Source organism: Neodiprion fabricii, chromosome 6, assembly GCF_021155785.1.
Source record: "Neodiprion fabricii isolate iyNeoFabr1 chromosome 6, iyNeoFabr1.1, whole genome shotgun sequence".
NCBI classification, from domain to species: Eukaryota; Metazoa; Arthropoda; class Insecta; order Hymenoptera; family Diprionidae; genus Neodiprion; species Neodiprion fabricii.
The window spans coordinates 26025859-26043784 of record NC_060244.1 but is presented as its reverse complement, the minus strand read 5'-3'; the positions used below and the strand labels follow the sequence as shown (position 1 = coordinate 26043784).

General features: G+C 39.6%; 3 protein-coding genes across 9 annotated transcripts in view; 2 read left to right on the top strand and 1 right to left on the bottom strand.

The window, feature by feature from the left end:
* Positions 1–3275, top strand: part of LOC124185469 (CDC42 small effector protein homolog) — a 28494-nt gene extending 25219 nt beyond the window's left edge. Inside the window, exon 3 of the mRNA XM_046576278.1 lies at positions 928–3275. Coding sequence (XP_046432234.1) covers positions 928–936 — 9 coding nt within the window. The 3' untranslated portion in view covers positions 937–3275. The remainder of the gene's footprint in view (positions 1–927) is intronic.
* On the bottom strand, positions 3065–7257 carry LOC124185459 (another transcription unit protein). Of its 2 annotated transcripts, XM_046576266.1 has the most exons (7): positions 7000–7257; positions 6787–6881; positions 5629–6666; positions 5156–5544; positions 4439–5029; positions 4099–4303; positions 3065–4004 (listed from the first exon to the last, which is right to left on the bottom strand). In XM_046576266.1, exons 2-7 carry the CDS (start codon positions 6809–6811, stop codon positions 3826–3828), a joined length of 2427 nt encoding a protein of 808 aa, XP_046432222.1. In that variant the 5' UTR covers positions 6812–6881; positions 7000–7257; the 3' UTR covers positions 3065–3825. The 2 variants fall into 2 exon arrangements, with proteins under 2 accessions (XP_046432222.1, XP_046432221.1); XM_046576265.1 differs by lacking the exon at positions 6787–6881 and having other exon boundaries at positions 7000–7256.
* A 195-nt stretch (positions 7258–7452) lies between these two features.
* LOC124185454 (tight junction protein ZO-1) overlaps positions 7453–17926 on the top strand; it is a 74929-nt gene continuing 64455 nt past the window's right edge. For 5 of the 6 annotated variants that reach the window (XM_046576248.1, XM_046576258.1, XM_046576251.1 and 2 more), the window contains exons 1-2: positions 7455–7929; positions 12037–12184. In XM_046576248.1, coding sequence (XP_046432204.1) covers positions 7641–7929; positions 12037–12184 — 437 coding nt within the window. In that variant the 5' untranslated portion in view covers positions 7455–7640. Of the gene's footprint in view, positions 7930–12036; positions 12185–17926 lie in introns of all 6 variants that reach the window. The other variant, XM_046576259.1, reaches the window with a different exon arrangement.

Below are 17926 nucleotides of genomic sequence, written 5' to 3'. Positions count from 1 at the left end.
TCCATGACCGAGCAGCAACGATTCGTTGAATGACCCAGTTCAACTCTGGCTTTTTTTTTTTTTTCATACGCGTGTAATCATTGTCATTTGTCATGCATCCTGGATGAGAATTACGCCTGTCGATCGTTTACATACTCTTATACGGTACGCGTGAAAGAGAAAAAGAAAGAAAGAACAAGAAGAAAATTAAAAAAAAAAAAAATTATCACAACAAAGAAACGGAGAAACAGCTGACGTGGAACGTTTAACAACCGCGTCGGAAATTTTAATCGCGATAACGCGCAGAGTATTTAATTTAACACGATATGTATAATGCATATTGTTATGTTCGATCGTTCAATGGAAGCCGTGTCGATTCGTCTCGACGATTAGCTATTAGTATTACTATCATCGTCATCGTTGTTATTATAGGTACACTGACATGCACAGACAGACACCTTATACCAGAGTTATGCACGTTGTGTGCATAGATCCTGACAATAGCTTCTTCGATTGACTGTGGGGGCGGTCATTGACATCGATGATGACAACTTCGTTTGATAACTTGCTAACGTCACGCACGTCTCGCGCGCGCGCGTGTATAATATAATGAATTATCTTACAGACGTACGTATTTATGCATACGTTGTTACGTTGCATACTGTCGACGACGAGGCTTCGCACAGCTGATTTGATTTCTACGCGGATGACGATGAGACTGCATTATTAACGCCTGGCGATTATTACCGATTTAAGATTATCGTAGAATCGGAATGCGTTTATTCTATTGTATATTAACAATAACCTTACGTACAATGGATTATAATTGATAATTGTAATCGATAAATTGGGCAGATTGGATGTTTGTTGATTTTGGTTGTTTGTTTTTCTTTGTATACTTATCCTCTTATTTTTTTCTTTTTTTTTTTTCTTGTTTTTTGATTGCAGGCTTGCTGAGACACGGTCGCCCCGAGGGCATTGGAGACCGACTTGTGATGATCGTCCCTAGGGATATTTTGAACGTGTTGAAGATATTTAAAATATGGTGACGAGAGGGAGAGAGAGAGAGAGAGAGAGAGAGAAAAGTGCCGTTGTACATATAAGCTGCTATCGCTGCACAACCGCTGTTGAAAAAAAATCGTTTGTGACGAAAGTCCGTTTACTAATTTCGGACTGACAACTGGGTCTTATGACGTTGAGCGTTGCAAACGTTTGGTCAATCGGAGGTGTTCTTTTTTTTCTTTCTCGTTCTTGTTTTGATTTTTATTTTCCTAAATAAATAAATAAAGTTATATATATATATGTATATGCGCGGTCGCGAGTGAATGTAAAAGAGAGGAAAAAAAAAAAAAGAAAAGTTGATACAAAAACGCGACTGTCCATTATTACCAAGCGAAAGTGAAAATGAATTCCTCCTTGTTGTACATATATCTGCATTGTATAATTAAAAGTAGTGGAAAAATGAAATGAAGCGGAGAGAAACGACGCAGAGAACAATCCTCCCGAGAAACTATTTCGTAATAAAAATATTTAATAGATAATAATGTAAGAGACAATTGAGCAAGGATGTAATATTTTTACCCCTGTGCAGTTGAAATGTGAAAAATGTTAATTAAACTTAACAGAACGGGACAATGAATAACGAACGATATGAAATGAAATCAATCGAAATGCCGATGGAGGAATCGAACCGGCTTGTAGTATTTTTTATTATTATAAAATAATCGTTAGTACGTAATAAGTATTATAATAGCGCGAATGGATACTATATTGATTTTATGCTGTATGATGTACCTACACAAGAATGAATTATTGAAAGATTAGACTAAGAGAAAGAAATTGATCACTTCCTACGAGTTTGAATTCTGAGGTGAATATATGAGGAAACATGTAATGCATTTTTGTAGCATAACGATGTATAACGCGTTTATCAGAGTAGATATGTAAAAATCTCTTGTAAAATTTTTCAAGTTCAGAAAGAAACCGAAAACATGTATGGTTGCATATTTGAGTGAAAACTGACTGATGTGCAACATTTTGCATTCGAAGTATATTTAGTATGTGTCTTATATTTTTTTTTCGTGTCTGTTTCTTAAGGATGAGAAAAATAAAAACTGAGTAAAGGAACAAATGAATAGAAATTTGCAACACCCCGTCGGTTTCATCCGCGAGTTTTGAGTTTCGATTTTTCAATGCCTTCCAACTGACTAATGTGTTTTTAATTGATTATCATCGTTCAATCGCATGCGATGCTACACGTATGTACATACATACATGGCGCATTGACTATTCAACAATATTAACTAAACGTGATTTTGTATTTTGTGAGTACTTCAAGACATCAGGTTCAAGGAAGTGGGAAAATAATCTTGATCAAGGTTTTCCTTCTTACTTCCTTGAAAATAAATTTTTTCCCTTCATTTTGCTGCCGTTCATTTAAATCAGAGTAATCTGGGCAAACCATAGTTGAATGGACAATATGACGGATAGAATTAATACCGAATACCGAAGGTAGACGAAATTTACGTTTTCAATTTTTGTTCAATATCTAGTTTCGAATGAAATTGAACTTTAATTAGATAATAGCCAGGTTAGTCTTCCGGATAAGTTGACGTTAACACCGCGTAACAGTTTATACTGCCGGATTATTTAACTTTCTGCCAAAAGTTGAATAATCTTTTCCAATTATTGCCAGACTTCGTTATGGTGCTATGCATTGATCATAAAAGTTCCATATTTTAGTCTTATTGAATTTATCGCCCGAGGCTAACTTCTCTCTTATATATTCCGAAAGTTTTATCGAATATTTATCAATAACTAAGTATAATGCAAAAACACTTGTCTCCTTATTGGTTTCATACAGAATTTATAAATTTAGATATCGTTTTTAAAGATTATGATTATTTATTTTATTTTTATTTCAAAAGGATCGTAGAAATAATTTTCAGTTTAAGTTCTCTTCCAAGTCATTAGAGTGACGTCCCCCGACAGTTTGAAATCAACCATTACCAGTTTTAGACAATGTTAGGATATTAAATGAAACGGGAATTCCCTTCTTTCGCCACATACATATTTTTGCATCGCGCGTATATTGCACATTTGCAAATTTGTAGTACGGTAGCTTGAACATACCTAATTCCGCAATTCAAATTTGTCGCTCGACTAAAATTGTAAAGAACTATGACATAATTCGTGCTTCTCTGGTTTTTATGACAAATAATACAGTATCTATGTCACAATGTCGAAATACTTGATACATTATTAGCTATTAAATTTGTAGGAATGATGAAAGTAAATAAAAGATAAAAGAAATTGTAGGCAAAAAAATGTTGCGTGTAATAAACTGCACAGATTTTCAACCTATTCAAATCGCAGATTGAAAATCTGTATAAACATCAGCGTGATCATCGTGAATTTTGACAGCAAAAGAGATGCTAAACCGGCTAAACCTACCTATTTTTCGCCAGCGGAAGTAACTATGTAAAAAAAAAAAAATAGAAAAAAATAACTGCAATGAACAAGATTAAGGCAATATTAATAGACTGTATAATGATTTTTAATGATACTATATTTAATTGCGTTTTGTGATTACAAGTAATGAGTAATGTATTTCTAGTTCATAATGATAATGAAAATAATCTTAATTTCAATAATAATGTCAATATAATCATGACTGTAACTCGTAATAAGAAATAAAATATGATCTGTCTCATGGGGACCCATACAAAACAGCTACGGGATATTGGATTTTGCGTTCGATTGAACGGTTCCTCGTCAACATTTTTCTCGATTCATATTTACAACATTTTTTTTTCTTATCTTATATTGTCAAACTACGAATTACTCCTAGTCACTCGCGGCGTCGGCGCCATCATCACCACCTCCGCCGCTTACCGATCCACTCCCAGATCCCGAATTTGAATCTTCATCCGAATCCTTGAGAACTTTACCCTTGTGATACTTTTTGGATCGCGTACCCTCGAAGTCTGACCCTTCTTCGTCAGACGAATAAATATTCGAGGCAGCTAGAACGGTTGAAAATTAATTCAAATTCGTTACACACGTGGAGAGAGATTTTTGCCAAATATCTGAATACATAACATTGAAACTTCAACTCACATTTGGCTGCAAGTGCAGCGGCGCCCTTTTTGTACTTGTTTTTGATGGCTGCCAGTGAAATTGCACCCTCGTCATCAGATCCATCATCGTGATAAGCTTCCGCTCCGTAACTGCCGGATGCCCGACCCGCGCTTCTGCTATTTCCGCTTGGTTTTTTATTTTTACTCTGTGCTCGCATTGCCATTCGCAATTTTTCTTCTTCTTTCTGAACGGTAAAGGGAAGTAGAAGAAAATTAAATTAGGAGTGAGTACCCTCTGTAAATCATGTTCGTTAATTTCTTTCAACTGTGAAAGGTATTGAAATGCAAAGAAATGATTTAGATAACATCGATTCACAAACCTTTATCATTTCGTATCTGTTTTGATCGGGATTCATTCCAACTTGCGACAATACTTTGATGCCTGTAGTCTTTTGCGAACGATCTGCCAAAGACATGGTCATTTTCCTGTGTGTAAATGACTCTGTCGAGTGAGGTCGGAATCCGAGTTTTGTTCTGAATACCGCTTGTCCTTGAAGACCGGTACCTTGTCGAATATAGAGATGATTGTGATCGCCTTGAAGCGGTTGTCTGTAGACGTCGAATATTTCTGAGCCCAGATGCAATGACATACTTCCATCGGACCATTTTATAAATCTGGCGTTGCTTTCTTTCACTGCTTTTCCTTCCTCGTTGAAAACCTCTCGCCATCGTATGGTATTCTCGACTTTCAATTTGAGCCTTGCTCTTCCCTCTTCATCCAATGTTTCCTCCTCGTCAATTTCATCCTCATAAGTCTCATGGTCGAATGGTCGCGTTTCAACGGACAAAAAGTTCGGTAATTTTACAAAATGTATTTCGCGTCCTAAATCTGTTGTGATTTTTGGTATTTCTACGTCGATTCGCGTCTCTGGTGGCGGCTCTGGTTCATCTTCTTTTTCTTTCTCCTCGTCCTTCAAATTTAAATACATATTTTTTTAGACAAATTACAATTCCCCATAAAATAATATCTGGAAAACAGTAAAGTTCTCTACTTTCAATCAATTTAATTTAAAATATAAAATAATTTAGTTACTTACATCTTCAATTAAAACCCTGTGACTAGGTCCTTCTCCGCCACTGTCCGATCTCCCTCTACTTCTACTCCTACTCCGACTTTTACTTCGACTTTTACTCCGGCTCCTACTTCTACTCCTGCTCCTACTTTTGCTTTTGCTTTTTCTTGCTGTTGTGTCTGCTTCTCCTTCTCCTTCTTCTTCCTTATCCTTCTCATCGTCAGTACTAATATCACTTGCATCTCCAAAGAGAGCGTCAGCTGTGGGCTCAACATCGTCTGTTTTTTCTCCAACAGGTTGCTCCTCTTCGGAATCTGAATCGATAAGTCCTCTTAGTTTCTTGATTCCTTTTTCAGGTCCAGAAACACTGTCAGTCTGTCGTTTGCGTTTCGCTACTTCGTCATCTGCATCAGCTGCAAGTTAGAAAAGTGGTAGAAAAGAGTTGAAAGTAGAGAACATATTCGTGCGATGTTGCAAAGACGAATGGATACTCCTACCTGCAATTTTTAGTGATTTTTCTGACTCAGCATCGCTTCCAGTAGCCTTAGGACTCTGCGATTTGCTTTTAGATTTTCTCGAACGTGGACTTCCATCAGTTTTTGGACTTTCTGGACTACGAGATCTGGATTTATTGCTTCTACGAGAACTGGCGCTCGCAGACCTGCGGCTGGCTGGTGAAGCACTGCGCGACCTATTGGTCTTAGGTGATCCACTTGCAGATCTATTTGTTTTAGGTGATCCACTTACAGATCTATTTGTTTTAGGTGATCCACTAGCAGATCTATTTGTTTTTGGAGATCCGCTAGCAGATCTGACAGTTTTAGGTGAGCCGCTACCAGACCTGTTGGTTTTAGGTGATCCACTAACAGATCTGTTTGTTTTAGGCGACCCACTGGCAGACCTGCGGCTTTTTGGCGATCCAGGTGACCCCGATCTTCTGCTTGTGTGTGAAGTCTGACTACCGGACCTCCGACTCTTAGGAGAACCAGACTTATTGCTTCTCGGGGAAGCAGGACTCGCAGATCTCGATCTGCTAGCTCTGTTAGACTGAGGGGAATTTGGAGTTTTGGATTTTTGACTTTGCGATCTTGACCTAGACCTACGGCTGGCAGGAGACTTTGGACTTTCTGATCTCACGCTTCCTTGCAGTGAATTTGACCTGGATCTCCCTGACCTCTGTGATTCAGGGCTTGGAGATCGCACCGTTTGCGGCGATCCACTTCCAGAGCGACGTGACCTCGGTGATCCTGGACTGGAATGTCTAGATCCGCTAGCTGATCTGTGTGAAGTTGGGCTTGCAATGGATTTATTGGCACTAGGGGATCGGCTTCGAGATCTATTCGATGCGTTAGACCGACTCCTGTCCGACTTTTGACTACTAGGAGACCTTATGGAATCTGGTGAGGCTGGTCCTTCGTTCTCATTCTCGGAATGGTCGCTACTTCGCCGGCCGGGAGTCGGCACAGGACCGTGGGACATTGGACTCCCGCTACGGCTAGATGCGCTCGATCCTGAGGCGCTCTCCGAGTCGGAACCTTCAAGAAAAACACTCATGGTGTTTAACCGTTGTTCGAAGTGAAAATGACTTTGTGATTGATATAGAACTTCAACTTTTAAATCGTGAGTTCGAATTAAATTCACGCTTTGTAACATACGTATTAAAAATGTGAAAGCCTGCATAGTTGTACGTTTAAAACGCTAATGTGACCGGATGTTATTGGTGAATATAACCTCAGAAACGATAGATCGTCTGGAAAAAGTAACCAAGAACAAGGGGAAATCCGATATAAGTATTTATCGGGAAGCATCAACCATGCGTAAACACTTCACTTATTCCGCTACTAACTATCATTTACTCTCAAACTCACCGGAATCACCGCTGGAGCCTCGTAGTACATCTCGTGCGGGTGACATGTTTTACCAAACCACATACGTTGTGATAAGTTGACTGTAGCGGCACGGTAAGGGACTCCGAAGGACGGGAGAAAAAATTGCAGTATTCTGCTATACCGACTCGATCTTCCACCGGCATCCCATAAGACGAATCAGTAAGTGCTGGATCGTTGAATTATCCTCAAACCCGCCCAGAGAAACCATTACGAAAAATTACGCTACATACAGAGATGAGTATGAAATGCAGGTCATGCATCATATTAATCAACGTTTCATGCGGATTTTTGGTGCAGTTCGAATCGCAGTTCGCGACTCGGCGGAGAGATGGCGCAATTCAAAAATGGCGTCTTGTGTGCTCCGCACGCACACAACAACGGGTTCTATAATTCTCTGTACGCAGTTCAGTACAAGTTCGTTAGTTCGCCTTCTACCAGCTGTAGTGCGCGTGTGTCGGTTAGCAGCCGGCGCTCTGGCGGATCGCAATCGAGTTTGGCGAGAAGTTTTTGAACGAGAGTCGTGCCGGAGTTGAAAGAGAGAGAGAGAGAGAGAGAGAGGGAACTAAACTGCCCGTGACACCTGTTGCTCGATAGACGCTTGACGCCGTCGCGCTGTGAGCATGGCGGGCTCCGCGGAAGTGAGGATATTATTGTCGAGACACAAATCCGCGCTGCTCAGAGAGCTGAATGTCACAAATTTACTCGGTGTGCTCGTCAAGCAGGGTGTGATTGCCGAATCGGATCGCGAGGCGATCGCACGTCGCGGGGGTGAGCACTTGGACATCGATTTGCTGATAGACCTTATCAGCGCCAAGGGTTTCGATGCTTTTCGGGAATTCTGCTTCGCCCTCGAAGCCGAATGCCCTCACGTCTTGACGGATCTGCTTGTCGATCAACACAGCATCACCGGTGAGTTCAGTTACGAGTTTGCTCATTCGTGAAGAGGGGATTCGATGTCGTATTCTTTCGTTGTTCTTTGAAATTTTCGAACAAACCAAAGTGGTGAATATCATGAATTTCACCCCAGGTTTATATCAGCCGATAATTAATTGCAACGTTTGAGGGAGTTTGTTTCGAGAGCGTCCTAATTACCGAGATCAAATGGCGATTGGAGCAACAGCTCTCAGGGTTGTTTCATCACCGCGAAGTGGTGATGAATATTATGAATAATCACGGTAAATACCGACTCCGTTTAACTGGACGTGAGTACCTACTTAGGCGGATACCGATCGAGATTAAAGATTGAGATGCATAATTATTTGTTCAACCGTGATGTAAGAGAACTTCGTCCGCGAGCCTTTAATTAATGCCTGGGTAGGAAATTTGCACGGTATAAATAATAACAGTGGTAAGCGTCGTACGGTCTACTGTGAATTTTCGTAAGGCATAAGTACTAGTTCCTACTTCCTAGACAAGTTTATAATATGCGGAGGCGCCGATTGATATAAGCCATGTGTTTTCCCTCACTCAAATCACTTTCACTCGAGGACAAGACTCCGCGTTGTCTTCGATTCCGAATATTTCTACCCACTCGACGAAATTTATTTCACCTACCGTAACTCGGTTCGTTTACAGTAATTTAGTTACGTGGTTTTGTTAGGGTTTTTTTTTTTTTTTAAGACTACACTCTTGTATCCGAGGAGGCAGAAATGCCGATCGCATGGAAAAGGAATCTAAAAGGAACGCGAGATTGAAGTTCGTACCGTGTTGTCGTAACGAAACATCGTGGAAAAATCACTGTTTTCTTATTTTTACAATGCCTTTTAAGGAACTAAGATTTCAAAATACGAGTATGTCTTGTTTTATTACAGTTTACCGAATCTCAAGCAATTCCAAAATCGTGTAACGACGGTTTTCCCAAAGTACGAATCGTTACGATAACGTTACTAACTCGAACGTGATAAACGAAGGACGGAAGTCTGTAGAACGCAACGCGCACGCATTTCTTCGTTCGAATACGAATCGTCTACTATTTGCAAGTTTCAGCGATAACTGCAAAGCCACTCAAGTTCATTGTCTCCTACTTTGTGGGAACTTGTCTCGATCTCACGAGGCGCGTTGCCATCACTCAGAAACTCCCCCTGCACGTTGCAGCTTCACAGCCTTTCTTGTCTCTTAATTATCGCGTGTCGGGGTTCAGTCGGTGTTTCTCTGTGTTTGTTGCTTGTCAGTCTGTGTTAACTGAAAATAGCAACGTGTAAATTATTTACTGCTTACTTGCATACCGTAAACGCGTCTCGTTGCAGAAGCATATTATCCACAGTGATGAAATCGTCGGTGCAATTTCTTATTCCTTTTATTTATATTATATATTCAAGGCTTGGATAATGTTTTTATTCTACAGCGGTTTGATAGATTCTCAGTTTTCTTTCTCCCTTTTTCTTTTTTTCAACATCCGTGTGCGATTAATTACTGCCATCTGAACGTGCGCCTAAAATAAAAATCATATTTTTAGTTTAACACGGGGAAAATTTGCACGCATTTCTGCTATTTACGCTTATTCCAGGTTTGTTTATCTCACAACTTACTAACTGGCGTTGTTTCCGGGCGATGATAGGCGGAATTTGAACTAACGCTTACGTGGCTTTTATACCCCAATGATCCTGGGCATAAACAGCAAATGCTCAAAAATATTATTACGAATATAAGGAAACCGCTGCCGATGACGATTGCGTAAATAATTCCCGCATCATACATTCGTGTAATAATATTATAGGTTCATTTTCAGGCAGATCATGAATGACTTTCTATTGAATAGCAGTTGTTAATATTGTACACATGTTGTATCCATCGTACGCCTCAAACTTAATCATGACGTTTATATTACGGCTGAAAAAACACAACGAACAGGAGAATTATTCAATTTTTGTAATGAAAAAATATTTTTTCGCGCGCTTATATTTAGACCAGCGAAAAATTTGTTAATTTATACTTATCTCGGTTATTATATTACGTTTCGCAAAGTCTTCTTTCATCGTTTCGCGATTTGTTTTTCATTGCGATTTTCGATCCGCGACAATTTCACGTGGTCATTTATAGTGCAAAAATTGTCAGGATGTTCATAAATTATACTCCGTGTGTAAAACTAATATAACGGTTCAAAATCATCGTCACGGTCTACTATATTACATCTATTATAGACACGCGATTTAGCAGCGGGTTTTCTATTTGCGAATGATCATTTTTATTTCTTTTCTATTTACACGTTGTATTATACCTTCACGAGTGTTTATGTACAACGTATATCAATAGGTAGAAGATTCGAGGTGTAAAAGCTTCTTTTATCCTCGTAACCGCGACTATCGACTGCATGGCGGTAAAAGAAACATGCGCCAGGGCAATAAAGTGTTTATACACCGACAAAAAAGTGCAATTTTTTTGTCGCGAAAATCACGTCGATAGGAAAACAGGAAGAATAATGCTAAAAATACTTTTTCGTGTGCACGATTCGATATCTGCAGATGAACAGACGAGTCGATAATGAGAGAAAATAATTGCTCAAATTGAGCAATGAGCATTGTACGCTTATAATTATTGCCACGCGGATAAAATTCCCCAGAGTTTTGGGTGACAAGGCGACAGGATGCAAGGAGTCGACGTGCGGTATATTGAAAGTTGAAATAAGACTGAAACCTATTTATTTATTTTTTTTCTTTTTATTACCACGGAATTATATCGATATAGCAGCAGCAGCGACGACACCAGAAGAGGAACATGAAGCAGAAGAAGAAGAAGAAGAAGAAAGAAAGAAAGAGGAGGACGAGAACCCGATCGCGACAGGCTTCGAAGACGACTAGGTCGTTGACCTTGGCTTTCAGGATTCGAGATTCGAGACACAAGATTCGAGAGTCGTCTATATAACTATAGCCTTATGTACCACGTGTGTATATATGTAGGTTTAAACATGTAGTACACATTCTCTGCTACATATGGTCGATGAATAACAGAAGCAGCTTTTCTCATCAACTCACAATCAATCAGAATTCAAGGGTCGTCTCCTCCTTCGCTCTTATATCCAAGCGTGTAATAATATCATTGCTGACATTGCGCGTGCTGATTTTCGTTGACGATTCAATTGTCAGTATAGGTTGGCATGTCGTGAGAACAACATCGTCATAATTAATCACTTATTGTTGAATTATCCTTTGATACTCTTACATACATACTCATATTTTTGTAATATTATTATCGCGATAAAAATCATTCGTCAACGCGCATTGCACGCGAGCACGCGGCGCTGACTAGAAACCGACAAGTCGTTTACCTCGTTCGCTCATTACTCCTGCAGTGGTCGTCTCGTGTGTATTATACGTGTATGTGTATAGTATACAAACACATCTGCGTACCTGTGTATGTATATAATCTCGTTTGCGAGAGGCTGAAAATCACCAATTAGCAATTATGCACCAATTAACCAACCATGAAAAATGAAGATTGTAGACTTTTCCTGACTTTTTGCGCTAGATCTAGATAAAGAGGTTGTTGCACATGTTGCGATTTGCATTATTTATGTTGTGCGGTGCCGTGGTTATATGCTGTTTATGCAATATTCAAAATTGTAATTATTTTTACCACGAATTATTCTTCATTGTTAGTCTTACTTTGAAAATTATACCTTGTAGCATTTCGCGCGAATTTCGTATCTTGCGATTATGGCGATGAACATGTGTAATATAATACTTGTTTTTTTTGTCCGCATGTCGTTATAAAAATGCGCTTCACGGCGTCGTCGACAATTAAGATAACGTCCGTACTCTCGGGATTTCTTTATGTATAGAAAATAAGAAGAAGGAAAGAGAGAAAGAGAACGTCTTTTTGAACCTTGAACATCGTCGCTCGTATATAGAAAAACTTGATGCTCGAATATAACCGAAATCTTTAATAATAATATGATGTACGAATAATATTAAACAAAAATATGTCGGTTTGGTGTGATTTTTATTCCAGTTGAACAATTGAACAATGTATCATTCATGACTGTAACATTGTTGATTGTATAATTTATTTTTTTTTCAGGGGAACAGCAGCACAGTCTTTCTCCGTCAGAATCCGACATGGGGGAACTTCCGTCGGATCGAAGAGAGGAAGACGATCTTCACAGCGAGATTGTTAACGTCGAAGTTAATTTTCTTGGCCAGGATTCTGACAACGATATTAAAAAATGGTGAGTTTATACCACGAGTTTGTTTTCTTCGACATACGGTGCTTGAATTCAAACGAAATGACGATGAAACGCGGATGCAGGTATAATCGACGGGTGTTGATACATTATTCGAGTATGTAACAGATGATTAGGAAATCTGAAGATTTGACAATAATTGCGAGATACCGCATGTTTTACACCTTGGTTAAAGAAACAAATTGGGAAAACTGTGCTGCTTTGAATTGAATATTGGCGATTTTATCGAGTGTGAACGAAGCCAGCGACCCGCAGCTGCTGCACTTTTCGCCATACACCAGAAACGCGATAGCGGTTTTTGCCACCCACCACCTAAGTTTTTCATTTCTTTAACACCGATAAGCGTCTCGGCTATTCAGCTCGGCATTTGATTTACTGCAGTGGGTTTAATATGCGCTATCGCAATTAACTGCCAAGTTGACGACGCGTGTAATCGCAGCTGCCTTCGAAGATTAAACAACGTTAATAGTGTATGTCTGTAATTTTTACATTTTTTCCAAGGGTATATTTCCACCACGGATCGTAATTTCAAATCCACCGATCGATTTTCAATGAAATTCTCCAAAAGAATTACTCATCGTCTTCGAAATTTTTCAAAATCAACTGCAAAGTGTCGTTTATTTAGTCAAGTTAATGCCGAGCCAATTTGTTGAGTTATATGTATATAAAAAAAGAAACCTTTATAGCCGGCTTTAACCAGAGTTTGACGTTTATCATTTTGTTAGCTGCATCCGACCCTCACTTCAAGTAACTGGTGACGGCTAGCTTCGGTCAGCATCCTGATCTCAGCGATGTATTTATTATGTGTATGGCTTCTCTTACTTGGTGCGCAGGAAGTGGCGTAAATGATGCGAAACGCAAACGGAGCACAGCCGAAACCCTTCCTTCCGGTTGACGGGTCGTTAAACGGGATCTCTTCTCGATTCCCGAAAGACTTTCCTTATATCCGTGATCTCAACTTACGTATGATCCCCCTCCCCCCATCCAAACTATATAGCCATAAATCGCGATTTCGCAACAATTGCTCGCCTCAAATTTCAAAAATCGCCAAAAAACAATAAGCGCGTATCGCGAATATTTCGCAATTTTATCCTTTCGTTATGCGATATTGGAATTCAGATACCGAGACGGTGGTCACATAATAAATACTTCGAAACGATGATTTCCACATGCAGAGTGTAGGAATTTTCACTTTCTATCTCTAAGGCTCGACGAAAAATGGGTAAACATTTTCTACTACACACCGATCAAACCCACGAAACTATCCGACAGCGATAGGATATAGGCGGTGAATTGTTGAACCGGGATGAATGATGAGTAGCCACGAGGTCGTTTCTTCGCTACCTTCAAAGGCACCTGCTTATTACGAGACTTTTACCCACTCCGTATTTGCACTGACCAAGAACTAGTTTACGACGCTGGTTGGTTGTTGGCCTCGTCTTTTAACGTCGCACTACAGCGATTATCGCGTTGTTATACGAACCGTATATCGTTGGCGACGTTGAAACAATGTATACGTATAGTAGAGTAAGAAGGGCATGTGTTACGCGTGTAGCACGACTGTAACATCGTACTTCTCTTACAATGTCGCTTCGGTTGTTCGAGTGATAAATTCCCGTATAAAAAATAAAAAAAAAAAAAATTTGCACCATGTGTATAACGCCAGAAATCTCTTGGATATATCCTTGATCGCCGGTGTGTAAAGAGAGCACGTGGGTTCACTTACGGTTAGCAGAGTTTCATATAGTTGTCGAAAAAAAGCCAACCATTCGCAGTTACAGAATAATTATTAGGTGTCCTAATCACAATTGAGGTGTTCAATTTTTTTTCTTTTTTATTTCCCTTACTCTCGTATTCCTGATGTAAGAAGTACCGAAACGACAAGTATTTCTATCATCTCAAGTACGTCTAATGCGCTATGAAGTTTAAGTGTTTGTCGAATAATAATTGATTATTCTCGACTTTGAAAGAAGTGAAAACTTTGCTTATGCACTGTCGACTTGTCCATTCGAATTTTGCAAAAATTTTTACCTTTGTTAATATTAGGCCCACGTTAAGAGAGCCGAAACTTATAAATTGTAGCTATAATCAATTAAAACTAAATTAGATGCGCACGATTGTTTACATCTTTTAGCTTTCCGATTTTCTAATGTGAAATTGTCGGTATTTTGTTTCGCCTTTATTCCTTCGCGATCTTTGTGCGTTTTCCAAGTTCATCTTTTTGTAACGCAAGGTATAATACACACACACACACTGTATTGCCTTCAACATGATACAAGAAAAAATCCATCAGCTGCCTCGTGCTTGGATAGATGCGGATAGAACAGCGTTTCTAGACAGCGCGGCATGTGTTTTTTGTCTATTACATAAACGACGACGATTTATGGGATCGTTAGTTAATACAGGTCTTAATTAATGTCTAGTTCTATTTGATCGATTGATCGCTCTTTCGGAACGTCGTTTTGCGGTGACCGGAAATTATTACCGTAGTCTAACATCGAGCAAGGGTAAACGAAAGTTCTTATTTCGACCGTTATTTCTCGTTATGCACGAGCATAACAACCGCATATACACAGTTTTTATACGAATGCTCTATGACTTGAAAATTCTTCATATGATCACGTGAAGCCCATTTCTTACATTTTGTAACTCAACTCGGTTCGTTTTTTCTCCCTAAGCAGGGCTTCTGCGATATATGTATATTATTTCTTACGGTGCTTGATGAGCTGTTACGCGAAATGATCTCTCGCTGGGTAACCAAGGCGATCTTGAACACGTGGTGCTCCTTATGGTCTTCATGCCTACGGATCCCGCAAGCTCGCAAGCTCGTGTTGCGACAGTAATTTTAAACCCTGCATGTGTGGTATTAGATCTGTACAACGATATCGAATGACTCTTGCAGCAAACGCGTTGCGTAGCTACGCTTATCCTTACGGGATTTCGATGACAAGCGTTTCGTCGAACGATGTGTTCGCTATTTTGTTTGTTGGTATAAACAACGAGAATCTCGGCATGCGTCTTTAATTTGCCATTTTTTGACCGCTTTAAAGAAAATTCATTGTACAGAAAACACGCCGTTAAGAGCCAAATTGAAAGTCGCTATCTCTCTGTTCTTAAAATCTCGTAAAGAGTTGTTTTTATCGGTTCTTGAGATCGGCTTCGCGGCAGCGGCTCCCAAGAGAAGACTGAAACATTCATGCATTATACATATACGTCCTGGCTTTCGAGTAATAAAAATTTATTCGAAATCGCTCTTCACCTTCTCGATCAGCTTGCACTGCGTGCATGAAAAAGAAGCAGCGCTGAACTGAACAGCGAGTTACGGATATTTATTGCCTTTCAATTTATAAACCTGAAGCCATCACGGCTTTTGCTTTAACATATAATATTCGGTCTCTAACCTTGATATTACTAAATCAAAGGGGATCTTCGCCGATGACCATAATATATACATATATATATAGATAGTGAAAGTACTTTCGAAATATTTTTGTCGCGTTCTCCTGCGGAGAATATTGTGTCAAGACTCGTCGTTGCAAAATACGCGATATGTATTAGGCGAAGAGGACGCGATTCTGCATCGTTTTCAACTTGATGAACGTTATTTTTCTTCTTGCGTCGGAACCTGTTTAAGTCATATCGCGATTTTAATACAGAGTGTACGAAATATCGCGATGCTCAAAGTACTGCGATTAATAACGATTCGTTTCACCGCTGATCGCTGCAGGGTTTCACTGAATTGAGAAATCTCGCCAATGCGCGAACGGCTCACAATTTAATATGTCGTTATAAGCACTATCACGATACCTTGGTTGATGTTTAATTACGCGCGGACGAATTTTTCATTTTTAATTTCTTGCTCCTTACCGGAAAATCAGGCAACAGTGCTGGTACAGCTTACAGAAGGATATTAACGCAACGTCACGTCTCGCGACGCAAAGTGAGAGCAAGGAAAACTGGATTTTATGCCAACAACTCACATTTAGAAGTGAAAATTTGATGTACAGCGCACAGAGTAAAATCGGAAAGAAATTTAATTGGCTTTATCTGAAGACTTGAAGCTTTTGCATTCTCGCTCTAATCAACCACTTATACCTACCTCGTTTACTTACTTATGTTATATCCAGCGGTAGTTGGGGATCTATAGATCTTCCGAGTCTTGTCAGCTACTACATTGAAAAATCGTTAGAGAGTTGGTGTATTATATGCGGTGTGTTACTTGTTCAGGGAGACTGACAGGATTCGGTATTGATCTCTGAATCGGTTCTCATGCAGTCTCGCATTCGCTGTTATACTCCGTAACCTAAACAGCTTTGAAAGCTGACGCAAACTTTGGTCGGTTTTCGTGCTGCAGGTGTAGTTTAGAAGTTAGAAAGTTTGAGAGCGTGGAAGAAAGAGTAGGAGAATTTGTTTGGATTCAAAGTTAACCGCGTGGGTTCAAAGGAAATCGGGGAAATTGAGTTTACGCAGTGCACCAAAGCAGCTCTTCGGCTTACGTCGTGAGTTGGATTACGCGAATATTTGACGAGTAATCCATTTCAAATGCAGAGGGCGAAGACTTTGACTGCAACGTCAACAGAAATAATTCACACCGTTTATTCGAGACGGGATCGTAAAGCTCGCAAATTGTAATCTAAACTTTATAATAATCCACTGTATACTCTTTTCTCATCTGCAGAATTGAATCGTGACGTTTGTTTCATTCTCTCTTTGTGCAGTTCACTTCACGCGTCACTGATCTAATTTTAAAGAAAATTTAAGTGTTTCGTTGGTGTGAAATTGTCGCTGTCCAGCTGGTAATGATATATTTTAAACCTTAAAAGTTGACCGCATGAAATATAACTGTAAGAACACTAAGAACCTTGCGATGGGGAAACTTTCTACACCAAATATCTGATCGGTATTTGACTCAACAACTTACACGCAATGACTCTCTCGATTGTGCATATTTCCACTCGAGTTGTTCCACAAGGCTTCTTTTCCCTCCTTCTTCAACGACTTAGATTAATTGACCCAATATACTTTAGCCTGTGATATCCCAGGTGTTGGAGCCTATACATCTGCTTCTTAACATTGGCGAGGACTTTGCAGGCCGCTGTTTTATTCCTGAGAAATCTTACACTTATAATACTGTAAAACGACGGTGTAAAGGGAGAAGCTTTCTAAAGGCTGCAGGTAGAACGAGACCGATCCATGCATCCCAGTAAAACGTAGGTATTCCCACAGGGACCGAACCGTTCTCCATTTCTGGGTCAGTGAAGGCTTCTTCTCTTCATTACACATCGCGAGTCTGTCGATTCTCTCCAAAAATAAAATGCATTCGCTGCCTTGCGTGTGAAATAATTTCAACTTTGATTCTGAAATGATTCTTATCATTATTAAGCTGATCACCGAAAACTGGCTAAACTTAATTATAAATGCTGCCATTGATATCTGCGATTTTTCAATGATGCTTGCATTTTAAAAAAAATTTTGTTACACATCGTTGCTGTGATTAATTGTTATAATCGACATCGCCTCGCATGCTGCAACCTGACATGCCGCAGGCGCCACATCGGTTGCATATCATTAGGCGCGCGCATAATTGTGCCCGTCTGATCTTACCCGCTTGACAGAAACGGCGTGCGTGTAGTCTGAGTTCAGGATGCCGTTTCTTTTTCAAATGATGACATACATTTTGAAAAGGTTGGGAATTGTAGAATTTTTTTTTCTGTTTTCATGAACTCA

Excerpts from the sequence above, each read along its gene's own strand:
- LOC124185459 (XM_046576265.1), bottom strand. The coding sequence starts at position 7,045 with ATGTCACCCGCACGAGATGTACTACGAGGCTCCAGCGGTGATTCCG. Across the intron at positions 5,545-5,628 it reads AAAATCACTAAAAATTGCAG|CTGATGCAGATGACGAAGTA; the intron begins GTAGGAGTATCC and ends TCTAACTTGCAG. Across the intron at positions 4,005-4,098 it reads CGCTGCACTTGCAGCCAAAT|CTGCCTCGAATATTTATTCG; the intron begins GTGAGTTGAAGT and ends CAACCGTTCTAG.